At 36.0% G+C, this 24,112-nt stretch overlaps 1 protein-coding gene across 4 annotated transcripts in view; it reads left to right on the forward strand.

Annotated features, from left to right (window-relative positions):
• Nucleotides 1–3,747: 3,747 nt before the first annotated feature.
• atf2.L (activating transcription factor 2 L homeolog) overlaps nt 3,748–24,112 on the forward strand; it is a 59,210-nt gene continuing 38,845 nt past the window's right edge. The window contains exons 1-7 of one of the 4 annotated variants that reach the window (XM_018235939.2): nt 3,748–3,907; nt 12,981–13,050; nt 13,495–13,591; nt 15,749–15,867; nt 18,147–18,275; nt 19,832–20,007; nt 22,002–22,116. In XM_018235939.2, coding sequence (XP_018091428.1) covers nt 13,003–13,050; nt 13,495–13,591; nt 15,749–15,867; nt 18,147–18,275; nt 19,832–20,007; nt 22,002–22,116 — 684 coding nt within the window. In that variant the 5' untranslated portion in view covers nt 3,748–3,907; nt 12,981–13,002. The other 3 variants (XM_018235940.1, XM_041576055.1, XM_041576054.1) reach the window with 3 other exon arrangements.

Raw genomic sequence — 24,112 nt, forward strand, 5'->3', positions numbered from 1 at the left:
AGAATAACAAACAAGCTTAATTAACCCCTATAAGAGTCACCTCCTCCCTCCAGGCATCAGAGTTCATTTAGCTTCTTAAATAAAAACACACCACAACTTTAAATTTATCGGGAGGGATTATTGTGCTGCCTTTTGGACTAAAGAAAAGGAAAATTTCAGGTAAGACTAAATTTTTGATTTTCTTTACGTCCTACAGGCAGCACATCACAATTGAGATTTAGCAACCTAAACACAGGGAGGGATCATTATTTCTCAGCCAAGGCCGATACCCAAACTGTACTGCTAAAGGCTTCTTCCTGAGAGGCTGCTATGTCAAGCTTGTAGAACTTTGCAAAAGTATGTACATTACTCCAAGAGGCTGCTCTGCAGATATCTCAAATATGCACTTGTGATCTTTCTGCCCAAGAAGCGGACACTATCCTTGAATGTGCTTTTAACTCTGCTGGAGGTTTCCTCCCTGCCATATAAGCTTTTCTATCCAAAGGATCTTTAAATGGTGACTCTTCCACAGGAATTGTTGTTCTTTTTAGAAAGTCTTGCGATCAAAACATCCACCTGAAGTGGCTCCTCCCAGGGTGCCTCCTTAGCATCTATAGGAAACATCAATTAGAATCTTTTTATTAATTTGGGTGTCTTTTCCACCTGAAATAAAACTGTTCCTTAGATTTGTGTTGTACTGATGAGGAAGAATCACTATCAGCAACTGAATCAAGATCCTAAACTAGATTACAAATCTCTAGAATGTCAGCAGGTGACATACGTGTATTAATATTTGATCTGACTTCATCAAAATATTTTGACAACAGTTTCTTGAATCAGCTAACAAACTGTTCCGTGTTATTTACTGGGTCCCCACTTGAAATACATGATTCACAATTTGACTGAGAATAATCTTCAGGCAATGGCTGATAACATCCTGAACAAATATTATATCTGGATTTTCTCTTTCTTTTCCTGGAAGATCTTTCTCCAGACACCTAAAATATATGAAAAGTGAGCATAAGTACACATATTAACTTTGTAAATGTGACCCCAGTAAATCTGTTACACATAGTACCTTTAGCAGCCTAATCACAGTCTAGCAGCTTCCGCAACAGGAACGGACACACAAATGGCAAATGCTGCAAAATACCTGCTTAAGGTAAACCCCACCCTTAGCTGTGAGTTTCCTGGAAATATCTTAAACTCCTCATACTCACCATATTTTGCATGCATGTTGTATGAATGATACTCCCTAACCAGTACCAGTTTTATACTGGTAAAGATAATAGAATGCAGGACAGCCTAGGAAAGGTAACAGCAATGATAATTTGCAATCATTTGAATATCACATTATAACAGATTTCTAAGCACTCGTTTGAAATGGTAAACTGCAGATGCAATACCATTAAAATATAACTGTAAAGGAGTAATAGGATATTTGCAACCCCTATACCTTTGTAATATAGACAATAAAATGCAAAGTTTCCTGAATACATTGCCCTTGTACTCTACAAGGTCATGATTTAATGGTGGTGAACTGCAGTGCCGTATAAAAACTAATGCAGTGTAATGGACAAGGTACCACTAGCTACAATCTACACCTGCATACCTCGCATGCTGAGGGATTATAACTACATTATATTAATAACCCCTTAACTAGAACATTAGTAAAAGTACAGCTCTGTATTCTGTATGTTTGGATCTATATGTCACTTAAAGCTAGTCACTTACAACTGGGTAGTTGTATCATTAGAATAAGACACAGCATTATCTATCTAGTATCCATATACTTTGGAATTAACAGATAACCTGCCAAACCCTGCATCCATAGGTGTAATACAGTTAGTATTGATATACTTAGCTATTGAGCATAGTCAAGATAACCTACAGAGTACACCGATAGAAACACGGAAAAAGCCACAAACACAGTACAAATACTTCAGAAGTTGGGATGTGATAGTAGCTGGATTGACCTAGAGAGATACTAAGTAGTTGTAGAAGGAAATAAAAAGACCTGAAGCACCATGTTAATATGGTGCATAAACCAAAAAATTCAGAATATCCATCATGAAACTATTTTCACCGCTGTAATGCCATAGCAATGAACTGCCGAAAATGTTTACTTTTAACATTTTACATAGCTATTGTAATAGTGCTCATGTCTGCAGAAATTGCAATGTGGTAAACACATTGTATTTCTTGAGGGCCCTTTGTATTCATCTGCTTAAATGCTGTCAACTGTAAATATTGCAATATGCTAATATATCGAATTGCACAATACAAATAATTCAGCACCTTGAATGGTTATATGATAACTTTGGTTGCAACCTAACTTGTAGTATAGTAAAAGTGAACTGCAGTAGTGCACATAAGATCCGTAAATTGAATGTCTACCTTATGATGGACAGGTTACATGCAGATGCCATAGTAAGGCAACAAGTGAAGTAAAGGGTGCCCTTAGTATATTGCAAGGGTATGTTAGTAAAACTGAATGGTTATATCATGATAATACTGATGTTTGCAGACATATAGTTGTATGAACTGCAGAACTTCAACTGGCCTCGCAATCAGGTTACTAGTGAGGACTCCGCATTGCCTAAGGGAGTTTTTCCTGCCTCCCCAAAGTGACCCACGCTGGCGTGGTTACTTCTACGGCCTTCAAGCTATCAAGCCTGGATCTTCAGCCTTCCGGCCATCTTCTATGTCCTATCCTGGAAGGACAGAAAAAAACACTGATGCCTGTAGGGATGAGGTGACTCTTATAGGGGTTAATTAAGCTTGTTTGTTATTCTGTCCTATCAGGGGGAATGGAATCCTTTTACCCAATTGTGATGTGCTGCCTGTAGGACGTAAAGAAAAAATGGATTTCACCTGCTTTGTGTAGTTCTCACTTATATTCATTTGGCAATATATTTATGCATGTTTTGAAAGAGGCAGGGTTGCCAGGTTGGCGGTATTATAACCAAATTGGGCCACTGTTAAAAGTTACTGGCGGGTTGTAAAAGTCCAAACCCACTAGGGTTGGCACCTTTTCCGGAAAAAAAATTATTAATAACATTGGGATCAACAATCATTTTTACTGGCAATGCTTGTAAAATACCGGTCAGGTGGCAACCCTAAAACCCACCAATGTACAGAATTTGGCTAGTTTTGGAAGTTGCCTTAGGTTTGGATTTTAAAAACCAGCCCAATTTCCCAGCCCAGCTTTCCTGCTCTTATTATCTGTGCCTTTTAATTTAATTTAAAAAATCTCCTTATTCCCCTCCAACACTGGCAGTTTCAGTTTAGACACAGATATTCATTCCCGAGTCTGCCTGCTGTTAGTTTGGGGGACTTGGGGGAGTGAGGCCCATCACCTCCAGTTCTGTGCAGCCCTCCCCTCCGGACTCCAGCTCAATTTGTTTCAGTGTATAAATTGGGCTATTTTTAAAATGTCTTTTGGTTATTTTTTTAAGTATTTGGCTGATTTTGAAACGTAAACCTGGCAATCCTGGTTAAGAGGTATTATACATGAATTTGTCACTCTCCAGGAGAGAGGGGACTTAGATTTACAATATCTCTTAAAATGAGGAGTTTATATGTTATTCCAGGTTTTAAGCAGCATTCCATATGTAAAGCTATAGCATTCAAAGACTACAACACTGACAAAAAGACACGATAGGTAAGAAAGACTTCCGGCACAAGCTCCGCCTGACCGCAGCGAACACCTATAGCGCCATCTTTAGTCTTGGTGCCAGAATTTGATTCGATGACGCCATCCAGTTTCTTGCGGGTCCGTGTCCCGCCCTTAGCCCCTCCCCAGCAGCAAGCGCCGCAGATACCAGCAGAACCAACTTCCCACCGTCTGTCTGTCAATAGAGATATCGCGATAGCTGACAAAAGCTGGTGGGACTTGGCCCTGAGTGAGGTTCAGCCCTTCTAGGGGGTAAGTTTTGTAAGCACTGGAGGATTGAAGCGCTCTCAGCCTTGCGGCACTGGTTGCCACGGTAGGACTGGGGTTGGGAATGTGGAAGACGGGCAGAATGCCAAGGCTTGTTATGGCAGTGACCGCTCTGCTTGCCTGTGTCCTGTAACATGGCGCCGCCGTAGGACGGACTCTGAATGAGTACTGGATACTGAGGTCCTGCTGGTGCTGATAGACAAACAAGGAAGACGCCTAATCACTCGAGCACAAGTACTGGCCAGGTAGGAAGGAGGTGAGGTCGTTGTGAGCAGAAGCTGCAAAACCAGCAAGCCTTCCCTCAGGCTGCCATAATGTCTGGTTACCAAGGCAGCAGCATCCTCCTCCTCCTGCACATAGAGCCCTGGACCAGATCTCTCGCCTCTCAACGCCTCGTATCAGTGCCCATATTGCCTCACTGTGCTCCATGCATATGTCCTATCCTTTAATTCATACATATGGATATATATATATATATATATATATATATATATATATATATATATATATATATATATACTCCTTACTTAACATTAAAGGTCCATTCTACATAGACTTAAACAAGAGACATAAACTGTATGTCTGCTGAGACATTTGACATTTTAGAAAGGCACAAGCCTGTTAATTTAGGAAGGTTGGGGATTTATCTGGGGGTGGAACTTGTAAAAATAAGTTTATGTCCTCCTACCAGCAGCACTCTGGCTCTTGTTACATAGTTAAGTTGGGTTGAAAAACGACCAAAGTTCAACCCCTGCAAAAAACCCCAGTCCACATATATACTCACACTAATACCCACCTATCTATACACTTACATATATTAAATATATAAATCAATACCTATACTAACTAACGATAGATCTTAAGATCACAATAGTGTTGGATATTATGCTTGTTGAAAAATACTCACTGCCCTCATTATAAAGTACCATCTACACTGCTTCAAATGAAAGTTCTGTTCCTCTAGTCCGGTGATCCCCAACCAGTAGCTCATGAGCAACATCTTGCTCCCAGTGGCCTCGAAGCAGGTGATTATTTTTCAATTTCCGACTTGGAGGCAAGTTTTTGTTGCATAAAAAACAGGTGCACTGCCAAACAGAGCCTCCTGTAGGCTGCCAGTCCACATAGGTGCTACCAAATAGCCAATCACAACCCTTATTTGGCATCCCCAGGAACATTTTTCATTCTTGTGTTGCTCCCCAACTTTTTATACACCTGAATGTTGTTCCCAGGTGAAAAAGGTTGGGGACCTCTGCACTAGTCTATAGGGTGGTATCACTTTCTTTTATCTTTTTTTTTTAAGAAGAAGATCATCCCCATTTATCTGTCTATAATGTCCTTTAATGTGCTTTTAAAGAGTAGTCATGACCCCCTTGTAAGTGCCTTTTCTCCAAAGAAAACAACCCTAACAGTCTACCCTCATAGTTTAATCTTCCATCCCTTTTATCAGTTTAGTTGCATATCACTGCACTCTCTCCAGCACATGATTATACATCTTAAGGACTGGAGCCCAAAACTGCATATTCAAGGTTAGGCCTTACCAGGGACCTATAAAGAGACAAAATTATGTTTTTCATCCCTCTAGTTAGTGTCCTTTTTATGCCAGACAGAGCTTTAGTGGCCACAGAATAACACTGCCTGGAATTACTCAGCATGTTATCCCCAGATTCTTCCCAAATAAGGATACTCCCGATATACTACCATTTAGTTTATAACCAGGATATATGTTATTTCTACCAGTACACATAACCTTGCACTTATCAACATTGAATCACATTTGCCAGTGTGCTGCCTAGTTTAGTCAAATTGCACTTGCAAAATGACAGCATCCTTCATAGAACTTATAGCTTTGCACAATGAATGATCTTCACCAAAAATAGAAACAGTACTTTCAATGCCCACCACATTAATAAACAAGTTAGAAAGCAAAGGTTCAAGGACAGACCCTAGGGGTACTTTACTAACAACACTGGTTCAATAAGAAAATGTTCCATTTACTCCTCTTTGTAATCTATCCTTCAGCCAGTTCTCTATCAAAGTGCTTATATCATATTCCATGTCAATATGCCTTAATTTTTCAAGTAACCGTCTGTGTGGTGCTGTATGAAACGCTTTGACAAAGTCTGAGTAATTAGAACAACAATTTCCAGCATCACAACAGTCTGGCTGTTGAACTGTTCCAAAAAATGCTACTGATCGTAACTCGAAAAAAGGAAAATGGAGGAAAAAAACAAAAAAAATATATAGTGCAGTGTTTTTTTATAAAATTACACCTCAAGGTGATTCCATTTACACAATTATCAGTGTAATATTCTCTACCTCAGACCTTTAGTGCAGGTGAAATTAGTTTCATATATACTCAAACACCATCAGAACCACTTTTATAAGGTATCACTGGGTTGAAGAACGGTAGTTAGAGAAAAGAAAGAATATTGACTTGCTTCTTTCAAACAGCATATTGTTCTACCTTATATAGAGACATTCTTAAAATGAGTAGTTTACCTTTAAAATAATCATTGTATAGCTAGACAGTTGGTCTTCCGATTTTTTCAGCTGCTCTCTAGGTTGGAGCAGGTATGTGGCTGCTTGGGCCCAATTTATGTAGAACTACAGGCCTCTAAAAAAAGGAGGTATTAAAAAGTAACAATAATACAGAGCAAACATTTGGCTGCTGTGGTCACTGACCCTTATTTGAAAGCTGGAGAAAGTAGAAGGCCAATAACCCAAAACTATAGAAAATAAAAAAAAAGAAAATCTGACAGCATGTGCACTTATACACATACTGATCAAACTTAACAACTAGATTTGGGAATCCATTCTTTAATACGTATTGTTTGGGAGCGTCATGCTGCATATGGGGCTGGCATGGGTACAGGGTTCAAACCATTTTAAATTTGTTGCAATTTGGGGCCCACTTTCTAGCAGTTGATGATTTTGCAACAGTGTATTAAAGGGGTTGTTCACTTTTGAGTTAACTTTTAGTACGATGTAGAGAGTGAAAGTCTGAGACAATTTGCAATTGGTTTTCATTTTCTATTATTTGTGGTTTTTGAATCATTAATATTTTTATCCAGCGTGTTTCTAGGTTGCTATTTGAGGAATCTGGTTGCTATGGTCCAAATTATCCTAGCAACCATGCATTGAATTCAATAAGAGACTGGAATATGAATAGAAGAGGTTCACAAATCTTTATCAAATATTATGGTGATCCCTCACTCACTGTGTTTAGGGTATCTCCGACAGAGTAGCAGCCCGTCCAGCCACAAATCTTCCAAATCAGCATTCAAATAAACTCTGGAGAACCACAGCAAATTCAGTGTATCTTTATTTTTCCACACTAGTGTGGAAAAATAAAGATACACTGAATTTGCTGTGGTTCTCTAGAGTTTATTTGAATGATGAAAAGAAGAGGGTCTGAATACAAAGTTGAGTAATAAAAAGTAGCAATAACAATACATGTGTAGCCTTCCAGAGCATTTGTTTTTTTAGATGAGATCAGTAACCCCCATTTGAAAGCTGGAAAGAGTCAGAAAAAAAGTCAAGTAAAAAAACCATAAAAAATAAATAGCAAAGACCAATTGAAAAGTTGCTTAGAACTGGCCTTTCTATAACCTACTAAAAGTTAACTGAAAGGTGACCAACAGCCACCAATCAGACCTCTGCTTTCTGTCTCTAACTTACAGTCGACTATTAAAAATGAATAACTGATTGGTTGCTATGCTAGTCTAAAATTGCCTAGTTTGAGTAATTGAGTCTCAGCATAAATAAAGTCCAGCTACAGCTACTTTCACACATTTCTTGTGTCTCTAAGGAGCTAAAGGTGTTAAAGTAACGAAAGTCACTTTTAGCATCTCTGTTAAAAATAGCTGGGCACATGATTTCTGTTTTTGTTAAAAAAGGCATCTGTGAATCGAAAGAGAGCAAAATGGGTGCTTAATCTATGATATAACAGGGTCTGTTTGGCTCACATAGCTGTAACTCCTCATTACATACACACTACTAAGGCATAGAGGAGGGGCAGGCAATATTTGATTGACAGCTGAGATTTTTAAATTTTTACAACAGCTATAAATTCTTAATTAAAAATAAATAATTTGGGTTTCATGTTTAATATGAAAAGGACATTTATTATACAGCTTTTTATGTCTGGGTGACAGACCAAGATGAAGAAGTTAAAGTGGACCTACCACTTGTCTGTAGTTGCCTTAATACTCCCTTTTCTACTTTTTGTGAATAGATACATAAAAGTATGGTTTTAGCTGTTCTACAGTCTTTAGGAACCACTCCTTCCAATAGTGCTCAGTGAAGTAGTCTAAGTACTATGTAGTGACTAAGCAGGGCTGGAACTAGGGGGGGGGCAGAAGAAGCATGTGCCAAGCGCACAACAGTGAGGGGCGTATTGGAGCCTTTGGCACCCACAATCTTAGGCTTGGTCTGTATAGCGTATTAGTGTTTTTAAATCCCTTATATCCTTTGATCACAGAGTGACTGCAGTCGTAATTTATTCATGCAAGGCCTGTTATCGTTAGTGATTAAGCGAAGTATGTGTTCTGCATCTGTTTAACATGGTGAAATTTGTATTAAAGAGATATTCGAGGTAAACAATATTTAGATAAACCTAACAACAATGAACATTGAACTGTACTGTAATTTAGTAGAAAATGTCACCTGCACACTTCTTCCACCCTTGATGTTTTAGTTCCCTCAGGGTTTGCAGGAAGGTAGGAGTTGGCCCCGAAACCTTGACTCAGCTTTACTAGTCACTCTGTACTAGTACAATAAATTGGCACAAGTGACTACAGAATCCCAGTGAGTGCAGTTCCTATCTGTGCTGCAAATCCTGCTGTACTGTAGTTAAAACACACCAATAATAACTTTTGCCTTCAATCTTCTACCATTTTAATTCTAATTTTTAAGCACACATTTTTTTAAAAAGTTCTATCTCTTTTTATGCTTGCATATTGGAATGTATTCTTTAGTAATCCCATTTGTGGTCTCATTTAAAATAATGAGAAAAGCGCTTATTACAAACGGTGCTGGTTGTCACTGCAAGCTTCTAATTCAAATTGTTCTTAAAGGGGCTGTTCACTTTCCAAACACTTTTTCAGTTGAGTAGTTTTCAGATTTTCCAGAAAGACTTTTTTCAATTACTTTCCTTTTTTTTTTTTAAGTTTCTTCCAAAAAGTTTAAAGTTGAATGTTCCTGTGTCTGGTGTTTGAGTCACAGTAGCTCAGTAATTCAGGCGCAGACTCTAAATGGTTACAATTTTGCAACATGTAGTTGATACATTTCTCAGCAGCATCTCTGGAGTATTAGCAACTATTGTATCAATTCTAACAGCTGCCTTTAAGGAAACTAAGGGATTCTGCCCAGCGGGACAAAGATAAGAAATGTATCAACTAAATGTGTCAATTTAGAACAGTTTAGGGAGTCGGCGACACCTTTCCCCCCCAGCATCTTTAGAAAGGTGAAAAATTATTTACACTTCAATATTAGAACGGTCACACATAGAAAATAGAAAGTAACTGGAAAAAGTCTTTATTTCTGGTGAACTTTCTGAAACCAACTGAACTGAAAAAAGTGTTGGAAGATGAACAACCCCTTTAAATAAAGATAGACAATAGACAAATATTCTATTATAAACATACTGAGAGTATGGCCATTAAAATGCACATATCTCATATAAGCAGGACTAAGCCTTGTGTTGTTTGGCTCTGCATGCTGCTTTCAAAGTCACCAAGGACAATGTTAGGAAAATTGAGCGGATTTTTTTGGAAATGTTTTTAGATATATAATGTGCCAGGTTTGATTCCGTTGTGCTCCAAAATTTAAATAATGGTTTAAAAGCTGTACAGAAATATGTCTTTCTTACGATACATATTATTTCTGACTGATATTATTTTAATGCATATACTTCCAAGTATTTTGTACATTTAGATCACAGCTTGTTTTTATCAGCTGGGCATATTGTTAACAGTAGGACGTAAAGATGTGCAAAATACAGGCAAATACTGCAAGTTTCAGAAACCAGAGCTTGGGTAAAAATTCAACTTTTAGCAATACAACAACTTAGCACCAGTTCAAAGCAAATACCAGAGTTGCTTAAAGGGACATCTCACCTTTACAAATCTACCTTTTTTTAAATAGAACACCACTAATAATTACTTTTTTCTGCTGCTTTCAATCTTCTACCGTTTTTTTTAATTCTAATTTTTAAGCCCACATATGTTTCATTATACCCATCTACTGCTTCTCAGGACAGTTGACATTTCAGTTGTTGTTCTGTGTTGCTGAAAGCTTCCACAAGACTATTTGATTCATAAAAAATGAAAATCTTGTTTCAGGGCCTTGTTCTTTAACAAGGTTTTGTTCATTTAAAAATTAACAATAGGAGCAGCCAAGTAATCCAGGTGGCTGAATTCTAACTTGTTACAATTCAATGTATTAGTTGATACATTTCTCAGCAGCTGAAACCCCTACTTTTCCAGCTTTCTGAGCTTGTCACAGAGTAACTGTTAGATACATTTGTATCTCGCATTTCTTTGATACTGCTGAGAACTGTAGCAACTAATGTTCATAGTGGATGTTGAGGTTATGTATAAGCTCATGCCAAACACTGTGAACTTCCAGGAGTAAATATAATTTTTTTTCTATGAGCTTTCTGGGACCAGTTCCCCACCCCCTTAGGTTTAAAGTGTAATGCAGCATGTCCTTCACCTTGTTCTATTGTGAAGTGGTAGATTCTGCTTTCCATAATGGGTTGTACACAAATTCTCTGCAAAGCATAACAGGCCCTTGCTGAATAGACTGTTGGGGGTTTGTACAGCTACATCAGTTGTGCCAAAACTAAGCTGATCCCTGCTAGGTAATCTTTAGACAAGCATCTGATAATGAAAAGGGGAGCTCACAAATATTCTGCAATTGGATTTTTAACACTTTTACCAAAAGTCATGCTTCTCCACCCAAAAGATAAGTAAATAAATGCCCTGGGTTCAAATGAAGCATGACAATTCCAGGCAGAGCTCATAATATCTGTCAGCAAGGAGCTAGATGTAGCTTGAGTTAGAACAGAAATTAATTCTACTTTACAGTTCTATGTTTATTATATGTACCCCACACCGAAGCACAGGAGATAGGTATGTGTTTATATGTGCAAGTACTCTTATGTACAAACAATGGGTGAAACCCTTTCATTACGATTATCCTTATCCTCCTTTAGCCAAAGCACAGAATAAATCATGAGAAAAAAAATAATTATATATATATATATATATATATATATATATATTTTTTTTTTTTTTTTTTAAGTTATTAAGCTTCATTTATTTGTCTTTATAGTATAATTTTTATGTTACTCATCACTTATCGAGACAAAAACAAGCAGAACAGTATATTTTCGACCCTAGTATACTCCACTGTATCACTATCCGTTGCTTAAAGGAACAATAACAATAATAATATGTAGTGTTGCCCTGCATTGGTAAAACTGGTCTGCTTCAGAAACACTACTGTAGTTCATATAAACAAGCTGCTGTGTAGCAATGGCAGAAATTGAAAAAAGGCTATATGGCACAGGTTAAATAGTGGATAACAGATAACATTATGTTCTACAGAGCTTATCTGCTATCTGCTGTGTAACTTGAGCCTTTTTTTCCTTTGAATGGCTGCACCTATTGCTAGTGTAGAAAGAAGTGCTAATCCACACTACATTGCTTGGAATTGCACCTATTGCTACACAACAGCTTATTTTTTAATAAACAATAGTAGTGTTTCTGAGGCAAACACAGCAGTTTTACCAGTGCAGGTCAACACTGCATTATATTTTTATTACTTTAAAACACTTTTATTTTTTGATGTCACTGTTCCTTTAAGTCCTGGTGTGTGTTAGTAACAGCACCAGACTCAAAATACAGCCCCAGCCCAATTATTTGATTTTGCTAAAACAACTTCTCAGGATCTTTATGCAAATAATATGGCTTTGACTAGAATCACTCTGTTTTCATCTGATTTATGCGCATTTAAGGCAAAAAGCTCTATTTTGTAAGATGCCGTTTTTATGTAATGTTAATTTTATGTCATGGCAAGTTTTCCAAACAGTAAAGATGTGCAATGCATGTGTCAGACACACTTTAATGAAGTGGTAAGAAGTATGTAACTCTGAATACCTACATGACCAATGCAAATACGTTTATTAGTACAATTTTGTAATGCTTAAAGGCTTATAAGTCTTGCAGAAAGCTGTGTGTAACTTATCATTTAGCTTTGCCTTGAATTTTCTCAGTTCTAGGACCCAAAGCTTCATTGCAGATCTAACAATAATTTCTGGTGGTCTGTGTGCAGCTCCATAGATATTTTTTTGAATTCATGACTGGAGGGATTAACTGCATTGCTCAAAGCAACAAATGTATAAACAATGCAGTGTTGGTCCTCCTGCTGTTTGGTTACAGTGTAATGATGGTAAGCCCACTAGACACACTAATCTCCCCTTTTATCAGGAATTAGACTGCAGATGTTGTTATAACATAGGGACATTTTTGGGAACTGCAGACTTGCCGACATTACACTATAATCAAACAGCAGGAGTGCCTGCAAAGCATTGTTTGTGTTTGGCCCTATAAGGAAGGTATTTAATCCACCCTGCACTAAAAAAGAGCATAGAGCCTTCATTAAATGGGATATAAAGGCTTTAAACCATTTCTATTAATTAATTATTTTTTTTATTCTAAGCACCAGTTTAGGAGCTTTGTTACATCTTTGTCCCAGAGGAGGCTAGGCATTAAGGCTAAAGGGATCTGAAGATTTACAACAGAGATTGGAGGAAGGCAATGGAAGATAAAGATGTATAGAGAAGAAAGGAAATATTACAGTAGTGTACTGAGACAATAACTGGAAGTAAAAGGAAATGAGTGTGGTATTTCAATAGAGAACGTATAACTGAAGCAATGGGGTGAATAAGTTGGAGACAATTATTTTGTTAGGAAATGTTGCGCTTTATCAGTTTGTTTATTCACCTAACATGCACAGAGTATAGATTATCTAAATTCTCTTTCTGTACTTATAGGCAATACAAGGACCTGAGGAATATGAGTGATGACAAACCTTTTGTATGCACTGCCCCCGGATGTGGCCAGGTATTTATACACTCATCAAAACAAGACTATATCGTATTTAGCTGTTTCCAAAATTTTATAGTGTAGTTATAAATCAACTCACACAGCAGAACTATGCATGTTATATGAATTTTGAAATTGATATAAGGTGTATTCCTTCCTTAAAACTGTATTTCTGTGTAATCTTCAATCTACCTCGTAATGATTCAAGCATTTTCTGTGTCTCCCAAACACAAATTTATAGTTAACATAGGCAGTGCTGTAGCATTAGCCTGTGTAACTTGTATGATGTATATGACTTAAAAACAATAGCTTTGTTCTTATAGTAGTATATGCACTTGAAAAATGTTATCTGTGACCAGTTCCATTTGATTAGTTGTCGTTTTTTTTAATATGGACATTAACTACTGAAAAATAACTTAACAAAAATGAAAAAGCTTATAATAATTGTATTTTTACCCACAGAGGTTTACTAATGAGGACCATTTGGCTGTACATAAGCATAAACATGAGATGACACTTAAGTTTGGACCTGCTCGGAATGACAGTGTAATAGTTGCAGGTTAGTGAACATGAATAGAAGCTGTTGATATCAACTCAAGTACTTAGTATTTTTGCACAGGAAATAAAATTGATAAGGTTTACATTACAACAACAGAAATTTTTATTTCTTTAAGTGATGGAAAATAGGGATTTTGCTTCGCCTGTCTGTTCCCTCTTAATATTCTTCCCCCTCATTTTTCCATTTTTTATAATAATTTTGACCTTCTGACTCCTCTATCTGTATTTTCCCCTTGTCCGCACATTGCTCTCTTTTTCTCTCTCGCTTCTACAAAACCTTTCCTTTTATCGCAAAGAGGCATATTTAACAAGCATTGTAAAAAAAAAATGCAGTTTTGCTACACTATGGGGGTTATTTAAGTCCAAATGGCAGTCCAAATGGCAAAAAATCGAAAAATTCAAGTTTTTTTTTATTTTTTTTACTATAATATCCAAATTTTTACTGGAATTCTTTTTTTTCCTGAATTTATTAAACCCAGAGGGTGCTAAAAGTCAGAATAACAAAGTACTCCAACTTAGAGTTCATGTAAAAGTCAATGGGAGAAGTCACGAAGATATACTGATTTTGCTGGGTTGCATGCAATAATCCGACGATTTCGTGGTTTTCGGGCGTCAAATCCGAAAAATTCATACAATTCGAAATTTCCGCAATTTTTTCACGTTTTTTCCCGCACAGTAAATTTTCAGAAAAATGTATTGATAAATAATGGGGAGTAGTTTTCAGAAAATAATGAGATATTTTTGGATTTTGATAAATAACCCCCTATGTATTTATCAAGCTGTGTACTGGATGTGAAGTGGAGTGTATTCTGGTATAAAAATTACACTGCTTTTTAAATCACTTTTTACTCAAGAATTTCTTCTTTCCCTAAACTTGTTCTCAGATTAAATCTAAATAGATTTAAATAAAGTGTGGGATCTCTTATCCAGAAACCTGTTATCCAGAATGCTCAGAATCACAGAAAAGCTGTCTCTCATAGACTCAATTTTATCCAAATAATCAAAAATTTTAAAAATTATTTATTTTTTCTCTGTAATACTAAAAGAGTACCTTGTACTTGATCCAAACAAATATGTAATTAATCCTTATTGGAAACAAAACCAGCTTATTGGGCTTATTTATTTACTAGTAGACTTAAGGAATGAAGATCCAAATTATGATATACGTTCAGGATAACCCCAGGTCCCAAGCATTCTGGATAACAGGTCCCATACCTGTACATACCTTCATATAAATCAACACTCGTATCTTTGTAATGGGTTCTGAATGCTTATTTTAAAATGGTGATGAGTAAAGGTAATAACCCAGTGTGATAAATATCGCCACCACTTTTTACACCCTTTTTAGGTATAAAATATTTTGCACAGTTTGCTAAATAGGCCCAAAGTGTGTAGATACTATTCAAATGCTTGGAAAACAAACATATTCGGACAAGGACCAACACAGCTAATAATAATTTAAATATACTTTCTTTGCTACAGGTACACCACAACACTTCTTTTTTCATTTTGTTGTTTAATCTTGCTAAAGTAATGTTGCTTGGCCATCTGTGTATTGGAGTAAACAGAATTGCACACATCTGTTTGTTGTCTTCACTTCCCAGGTTTAATTACATAACAATCTTTAAACATTAAGTAAGAAAGCTGGTCAGTGTTATTAAAAATTCCATGAGCTGGCATAGAGAATTTGATAGCTTCTTATTATGAAAAAGTATTAAGGTATGGAATGAATTATCTGCAATATTGGACCCTGAGTTCCTTCACATTAGGGGTTTTTCTATTATTTAGAACAGCATTGCTATAACAAGATATACTGAATCTATGTGATATGCAATAGTATTTTTTTATACTAGTTTATAGTTGACGTTATTATTTATGTAATTACTGTATTTTCATACATTTTATTAGAACTTTTCATCCATTTAACATTTTCCTGGATTTTACACCATTTTTTTCTGGTCCCCTGGAAAATGTAAAACGGGGGTTCTACATTATATCATACATTTTATTAGAACTTTTCAGCCATCTTTCAATGGTCCTGTAGTTCTGTAGGGTCATTATGCAAAATGCATGGCAATTTAGGAAGGCTGAGAATATAAATAACAGCATGCAAAAAATAGTTTCTCATCATATGTTCTGCAAATTTTTTGTCACTTAGATCAAACACCAACGCCGACTCGTTTTTTAAAGAATTGTGAAGAAGTTGGTTTGTTTAATGAACTAGCAAGTCCATTTGAAACTGACTTCAAAAAGGCCTCTGATTATGACATAAAGAAGGTAGGTTATATAGAAATTCTGCTCTCGTACAATTACATATATGTAAATATCAGCTGAAGGGCTCATTTATAAACAATTGTACAAAGTTAGAAACCAACAATTGAACAAAGTTAGAAACCATGAGAGAGATCTAATTCTCACTGGCGTTTTTTTACATAAATGTTTTTTCAAAAAATAATAATAATAATAATAATAATAATAAAAAAAAAGCTTTCCAGGTTTTCTTTGCATTGGCTGAACCCAGCTTACAATAATGAATCAGCCCAAGATTAAGTTAAATATTCAAAACTATTTTTTTGTAATAAGTTATTGAAACCATTGCTCTTCCAAAAAGCTATAAAAGATGCACATTGTAAATACTTCACACAGTAGCTTAAATGTGTTGATGGTTTAACAAGTAGGGATGACACCAAATATAGAATTTAGTCAAATTCCATCATTTCTTGGAAAGAAATAGATTTATCTGAATGCTTAATAGTCAGCCAAACTGGATCAAAACTCATGGAGCTGATTTATGGAAGATAAAAATCCTGAAGGATACCCAGAATTTTGAACTGCTTATAGATTTAGGAAAACTTTCATGACTGTCCAGAAAATTTTCCTTATCCAGGAAAGTTTAAAAAAAATTGACACGTTCACATTCTGACGCACTAATGCAAATCCCATGTGGGATTTAGACAATTATTTTTCCATTGTTGCTGCAAATTGTTTTAAAAATGTTGTTTTAAACATGTGGCATGCATCTCTGCTGCTCATAATAAATTAATAACAGTTTATAAATCAATCTCCATTTGACTGTGAACAGCTGATGGTGAAAAAGTCTCTTTCACAAATTATGCAGTTTTATCTCTCAATTTTATACACCGTTTTGTATTTTCAAATTAGAATTTGGATTAGGTAACATAGTAAATAAGTAAGGTTGAAAAAAGACAGATGTCCATCAAGTTCACCTTTTATTTATTTATTTTTTTATCTGCCTAACTGCTAGTTGATCCAGATGAAGGCAAAAAACCCATCTGAAGCCTCTCCAATTTGCCTCAGAGGGGGAAAAATTCCTTCCTGACGCCAAAATGGCAAACGGACTAGTCCCTGGATCAACTTGTACTATGAGCTATCTCCCATAACCCTGTATTCCCTCATTTGCAAAAAAAAAGCTATCCAACCCCTTCTTAAAGCTATCTAATGTATCAGCCTTTACAACTGATTCAGGGAGAGAATTCCACATCTTCACAGCTCTCACTGTAAAAAACCCCTTCCGAATATTTAGTCGGAACCTCTTTTCTTCTAATGGGAATGGGCGACCTTGTATTCAGACAAGTATTTGTGGTGTATTTGGTTTTCTTCCAAATAGGATGGATTCATACATGCTGTATTATAAGTTACTAAATATAGTTATTAGAAAAGATACACATTTTAAAAATACATCTTAGTTTATAATAAACGCTCAACTCGAATGTTTGCTTATTTATGAAAAAACTCAATTGAATGCATTCGGGAGAAAAAACTCAAATACCTCAAATTTATCGAGTTACTGTATAGGGTAAAACCCATGAATACCTCCAGTTTTGAGCATAAACCACCGTTAATTATGAAGGCAAAAAAACCTCTTCATATGATTCAAGGGACATCTGCCATTGACTTCTACATGACATCGACAGGTTTTAGCTGGAGTATTTTCGGATTTGGGGCACAATAAATCTTGAAACATTCAAGTATTTCTTTTATTCCAAAACATTTGAGTTTATAGGGGAACTGCCCTTGAAAAACTTTTTAGGAAAAACACAACTTGACCTTTAATAAATAACCCCCTAAATGTGTTACAATGGCATTTAATTGATATTGAACTAGTCATTGTGCTGTAAAGTGCTCAGCTATTTCTTAAATACATACATTTGTTTAAATAAACTGAATGTGTGTGTGTGTAAACAGAAATATGCAGACACCATTTTCTGTGTACACAATCAACTGCATCTCATACTTATAAAATATATCTCTTAAATAAATAGTATTTGTGCTACAATATCTATCAAACACTTGTTTTTTTTTTAACTTGATCCTAAGACATTTTAATTGGTAAAAATTCAGCTGGATGAAATCACTACTAAAATCTGATTTTGATGCAGCGTTAACAGCCCATTTTAAAATGCACAAATGATGAAATGCACAGAATTTCTTGTTTTTGTCGACTTAGGATGCTACACAAAAAAATGAGTCTGAAATGTATTTATATTTTGGGTTTCTTTAACAAATCAACAAATGTTCTTGTAATTTTATTTCAGCTGCCCTTAGATTTGTCTCCTCTTGTAACACCGGTTATACGGAGCAAAATTGAGGAGCCGGTTATCGTAGAAACAACGCATCAAGACAGTCCATTACCTCACCCAGAGTCTACCACAAGTGATGAAAAGGTGTGAATGTGTCTGAAAATCAGTTTGATGTAAATGTTATTCTAAGCAACTTTTCTAATATTCATTAATTACATATTTTCACTGGTAATAAAATGTATTACATTTCTGCTTCTGTCCAGCTAATTAACAGCCCTGTGAAGAAGCATGCTGATTTTTACAAATTTTTCAAGAGACAGAACCAGCAGTGCATAAAAAGACAGACAAGTAACTTTAAAAACCACTTAAAATATTTAATGCATGTTTAGTCAAAAGTTGCGTAGAATGAAATTACATTAAACAACATTTTATTTTTGGGTTTATATCCTCTTTATTGTGTATGAAACGGCTTTAAAAGTAAATAATCTCAGAGCAGTAGAATGAGAAATATATAATAAAATAACAGACTCCGGTAGGGGTTCAGAGCTGAACTTTTTTGTTTTGTGCAAAATATGTTAACGTTCTTCATTATTTACAATATGCCGTTCTCCATGTATCTGTGTTGATTGCCATCTGTGTCATTTCTGGCATTAAAGGAATGTACAATGCAACAACAAATTCATATTTAGTCTATTTCTCAACCTCCAGCTGGGTGTTTTCTGAATCACATTTGAAATTTAGTAGCACCTTATATGTACTGAAGTTTTATATGCATCCTTAACCCTTCTCTTCATGTTTTACTGCCACACGCTACTTCAAGCCAAGCTTAATGTTATCGCAAAATAAGTTCAAAAATATGTTTCTTTCTGGTTATCTTGTCCCTATCATTTGACAAAATGGTAAAGTAAACATCTTCATATATTTCTGTGGTCTGTGCCTTGTGTCAGACTTGGGCCCACAGGACACTTTGTTCGCCACTACCAGTCCCAAAGTGGCAATTTTAAGATACTGGCAAATGCCATAGGGACTGCTGTAAGATGCAATAGACAGTGGGGATGCACTGAATCCAAATGCTTGGCCAAACCTAATCCAAAAAATCATGTGACTTCACACAAACAAGGAAATCAATTTTTTTTACTGTTACCTTAATTTACATATGCAAATTAGGGTTTGGATTCAGTTCGGGATTCGGCTGAATCTTAACAAAGGATTTGGCCGAATCCTAAAATAGTGGATTTGGTGCATCAATTTATTGGGGGGGCTTTTTGGGTATCTGTGTACCAGGAAAATTAACCTCAGACAAAATGCACCTCTCTACCTGTCATCACTCGGAATGATACTGAATGACAAGCACAGTGCACAGTGCAGTTACAGGCAGATGTCACTGCCCTATTTGCAGCACACATGGTGCCTTCAATTCTGCTATATTCGGGTCAGGTTGAGGGGGTGTTTTTTTTTTTATCCACTTTTGTTCTCTGCCAGAGGCCAGTGGAAGACAAAACTCCCTGAGTACCATAAGCCTTAAATGATAAGCAAGCTTTCAGAATGATCTCAAAAATATTTTCATGAGTGAAAGTTTGTCTTTTAAATTCCTATCTTCTAATCAAGTATCTCCTGCTGTTTTGCAAGTATCAAATATTAAGATTGTGTTATTAGAAATACATATGGGGCCATATTAACAGACTTATTTAATTTTGTAGGAAGTGCCATTGCCCGCCGCACAACCAATATCTACCATTGTACGCCCTGCGTCTCTTCAGGTTCCTAATGTGCTGCTTACAAATACAGATTCAAGTGTCATTATTCAACCAGCAATACCTTCACCAACATCCAGCACTGTAATCACGCAAGCCCCTCCCGCTAACAGACCAATAGCGTAAGTATACCATAGTGTTGCTTTGTAATTACAATACAAACTACCCAAGCCATGTGTAACTCTGTGGTACCCAGCAGGTTTTACAATAATGGTTTGTAACCAAAGTCAGACTTTGTGCACTATTATGTAGAATATGATTTAGGTCAGTGGTTGCCAGCTAAGAATACCGGGAGCCCTTTCAAAATTGCAGAGCTTTGGGAATCACCAGTTACTAATGGTCTTTTTGCAGCCCTTGGCACGACAGACTAACATGAATAAAAGAACAAAAGTTAAAAATAAAACTAAATAAGCAGACTTGTAAGATGTCTGTAGCAGGCTAGAGAAATGAGGATAGCCTGTAATAGAAATGTGGAATAAATGCTGGAAAACCTCTGATTCTCCCAAAGGAAAGATGGGTCTGCGAGAGGAAACTAGCAAAACACACAGCATTGCTTTTATAACATCCTGTGTAAAATAAGACCCTTTTTTTGTGCTTCTTCAGCAAATCAAATTATAAAACAGACTGTATGTTTATGCCAAAAGAGAATTGAAATATTTACTTTGGTTGTAAAAGACAAGTTTTCAACTGCTCAGCTTTTTGTTATATATCCCAGAATAAGTGACACATGCAAACACAGATGCGTGCATTTATAAATATTTTATTATATAAATGTTGCTAATGAATGTATATACCATAGAGATTAAAAGCACCCATGTTTAGGGCAGCATCCATATAAGGGGATGGGGGGCAGCTGGGTTACCAAGTGTGCAGGGCCTAGGATATTGAGTACTACTGCAGATGTGTATTAGTCACACATCACACCCAACATGCATGTGACAAGTCCTGGCCATTCTCGTGCCAGGAAGTATGTCTTTCTTGAATAAAGATTGTATACTAACCAAGCAAGCCATAGAAAGTGGCATAACAGTCCTGTGTCCTAATACAACAAAAAACATAACTTTCCTATTAACAATTTTCCTATTAATAAATAGATCATTTTGGATGTGAAGTAAGGTTCAAAATTAATCACAAAGTAACTGCTCACAGAACTGATCTCATTGGTAGATTTCATGGAAATATGGACGAGATCAGTCTACAGGTCTGTTATATATGTGCTACTTGCAGGTGTGCCTAACATTTATTGATAGAGTGTACACCAAAGTGTGTTATTTAAAATACTAATACTTGTTTGCCTGAAAGGCTATTTATGGCAGTTAATTAAATAGATTTTTCTCCAAGAAAAACAGGTGAGATGAAGTACTGTCCGTTATCGAGCACTCTGAGTTGTACTGTATTTCTGCTCCCTGATATGGCAGGCATGTAGTTTAAGGAGCTGTAGGAGTTCTAACACGTTTCTATTTGGGCCATACATTTTTAGAGATTTATTAAGGGTTGAATAGTAAATTCAAATTTTCGAATATTTTTTTGGTGTTAAAATTCACACATTGTGTATATGTAATGTAAATTTTAATGTGAGATTTTTCACACTTGAACCATAGAAACAGTTCTAATTCAAATATTCGCCAACTAAAACCTTCATTTACTAGTCAATGGCAGAGATCCTTTCAACCATTTGAATATGTTAATTGCCTTCCTGACATTAGAGTTTTTTTTCATAGGGGAAACTGAATTTGAATTTGATTAGAATTTTTGGGTCTGTACTATTCGATCAGACTATTGAATTTTTTCTTAAATAACCTCCCATTCCAATTTTGAGTACCGGTATATTCGAATTTATTAGAGTAAAAAAAAAATTCACATTAATTTGAAATTCAACCTTTGATAAATCTGTTGTTCTATAACAAATATGTAACAGTACAATGATATGTTATACTAGATTTTTCAACAAAAAACAAGATTTTCTTTCAAAAGGTTACAATTCTAGCTTTATGTGTGCTGGCTGTGACATAGATTCATTTTTTGAAAGGAAACGTATATTTGATCACTTTCTGGATGTGCGAAGTCTGTGGTCTTGTTTTAAAGGTTAGCATCCCTGCTTTTTTTCTATCCTCAGACCAGTTCCAGCTCCTTTTCCTCTATTGTTACATCTTCCTAATGGACAAACCATGCCTGTTGCTATTCCTGCCTCAATCACAAATTCCAATGTACACATACCTGCTTCAGTCCCAGTAAGTTTGTATGTGTGTGAATATTCCATATTCCTAGTAGTGTTATTGTGCTGATCAACCAGTCTTCAGTGTATGCCATTTCATTTCTGTTGTTCATCACAGACTAACATTGATGTTTTCCAGTTCTTTTTTCCCCCAAAGAGACTGATTTTTGTTTGTTAATACATTAAAATCTGTTCATTTAACTATCCATCAACACTACTTTGTACAACATTCGAGCTATTTGTACCTTGTGTTGTATTAAGTACTGTAATGGGGACAATTTGTCTTAGTTTTGAAAAATGTAGCATAGGAGTTTAGTCTTATTTTGCTTTATGGCTCAGTGCAACATCAGTGACCCATGTTTATAGTATTTAATTTATTATATTTCAATTTCTGCTGTCGAGAGATTTTAAGGACACTGTCATGCCGGTCCATTAAGGCGTTCATTGATACCCCCAGGCACAAGCACTTATATGTGCAGACAAAACAACAGAACTAGATATATGTATTTTAAAATAGCCTAACACAACTAACACATTAAAACACAGAATTGATAATGATTCATGTATGGGATCTATTATTAGGAAACCTGTTATCCAGGAAGCTCTAAAATATGGCACAAATCTCAATTTTTTTCGGCATCTCAAACCTGTCGAGGTTGCATAAAAATCAATGGGAACTGTCCCATTGATTTTTGGTTGTGTCTGGGGTTTCATGCAATTTCCTGAGTTTTCGGGGAAAATTCATGAAAAAATCGTGAAAATCAGAGCTTTTCTCGCAAAGGTAATTTTCGGGATAATGTAATAATAAATAAGTGTTAAAAACCTTAGGCTGAGATGAGTTTGTAGCAGTCGATATAAAGCCGAGATAAATTCGGACCTTGATAAATAGCCCCCAAAGTGTTCCCTTAACCTCACACTTTTATCAAGCTGGTTTACGATTTTACCCAGTTTACTGGATTACAACATTTGAGGTTAGCATGTATTTAATGCATACCTTTCCTGCTTGGAAAACCAAAATATCAGAACCCTTTGCCAATTGATCTTGCAGTCCATTGGAAATTCAATTAACTTTACTCCAACAACCTGCTCCCTGATTTAAATTCCATTACAGTACATTATAAAAAATATCTGTTTTATTAACAGGCGTTCTCTCGTTTACCCCTAGAAGCCAGTAGACTATCGCATAGCCTACCCTCTATTATTAAAATGTAACGCCCTGTGTCTCTCTGTAACCTTTGCCTATTAGCAAACTCAGAATTAAAAATCTGCACAACAACTAGATGGCCGCAGGATGGACATCCCTGAGCTAGGGTTTCAGAATATGATCTTGCTTGCTGCTAATTGTTTCTGGGTCAGAATAGGTAGAATGATGTAGACATAGTGTTAGATGTCAGCATTAGTCTAGCAAACGAATTCCCAGGTGTAGCACTTTTACTCTGGCTTCCTTAAAGAACAATGCCCTGGTTTTGTGCATTTGTTCCACTGTTTAGGGATGATTTATGCATACCCATTTGCAGCAGCTCAATGCGATAAATAGTTACATCGCAGAAATACTGGAGGAATATTTTACACAGTATTTTCAAATTGCTGTACACAAAATACTTTTTATTCTGCTTCTTTTAAAATGCATAACAGCATCCTACAGTACCAAGTACTGTAGCTATTTTTACTAAGCGTCTGTAAACGGTTTAAATTAAAAAAACAAGGAAACTTACTCCCTCTTCTGGGTGTTGGAGGAAGTACACCATTGCAAATTAAATTTTCGTAACACCATAGTATTTTAATCCCTTGGTTTTTTTTTTGTTTTGTTTTTTTTGGTACACATTATCTCCCAAAGATGAAAATTATTAAACTGAATCCATATGCAAATTGTAAACTGCCAGACTTTCTAGCTGGCTTTGGAACTGTTTAGACACTTGCCACTGTCATTCACCCATATGTAATAAACATGCATAAGTAAATCTCACTGGCGCTGCATTGAGAACTTGTACAATATATTCAATCAGAAATAA

This window comes from Xenopus laevis, chromosome 9_10L, assembly GCF_017654675.1.
Source record: "Xenopus laevis strain J_2021 chromosome 9_10L, Xenopus_laevis_v10.1, whole genome shotgun sequence".
Classification (NCBI taxonomy): domain Eukaryota; kingdom Metazoa; phylum Chordata; class Amphibia; order Anura; family Pipidae; genus Xenopus; species Xenopus laevis.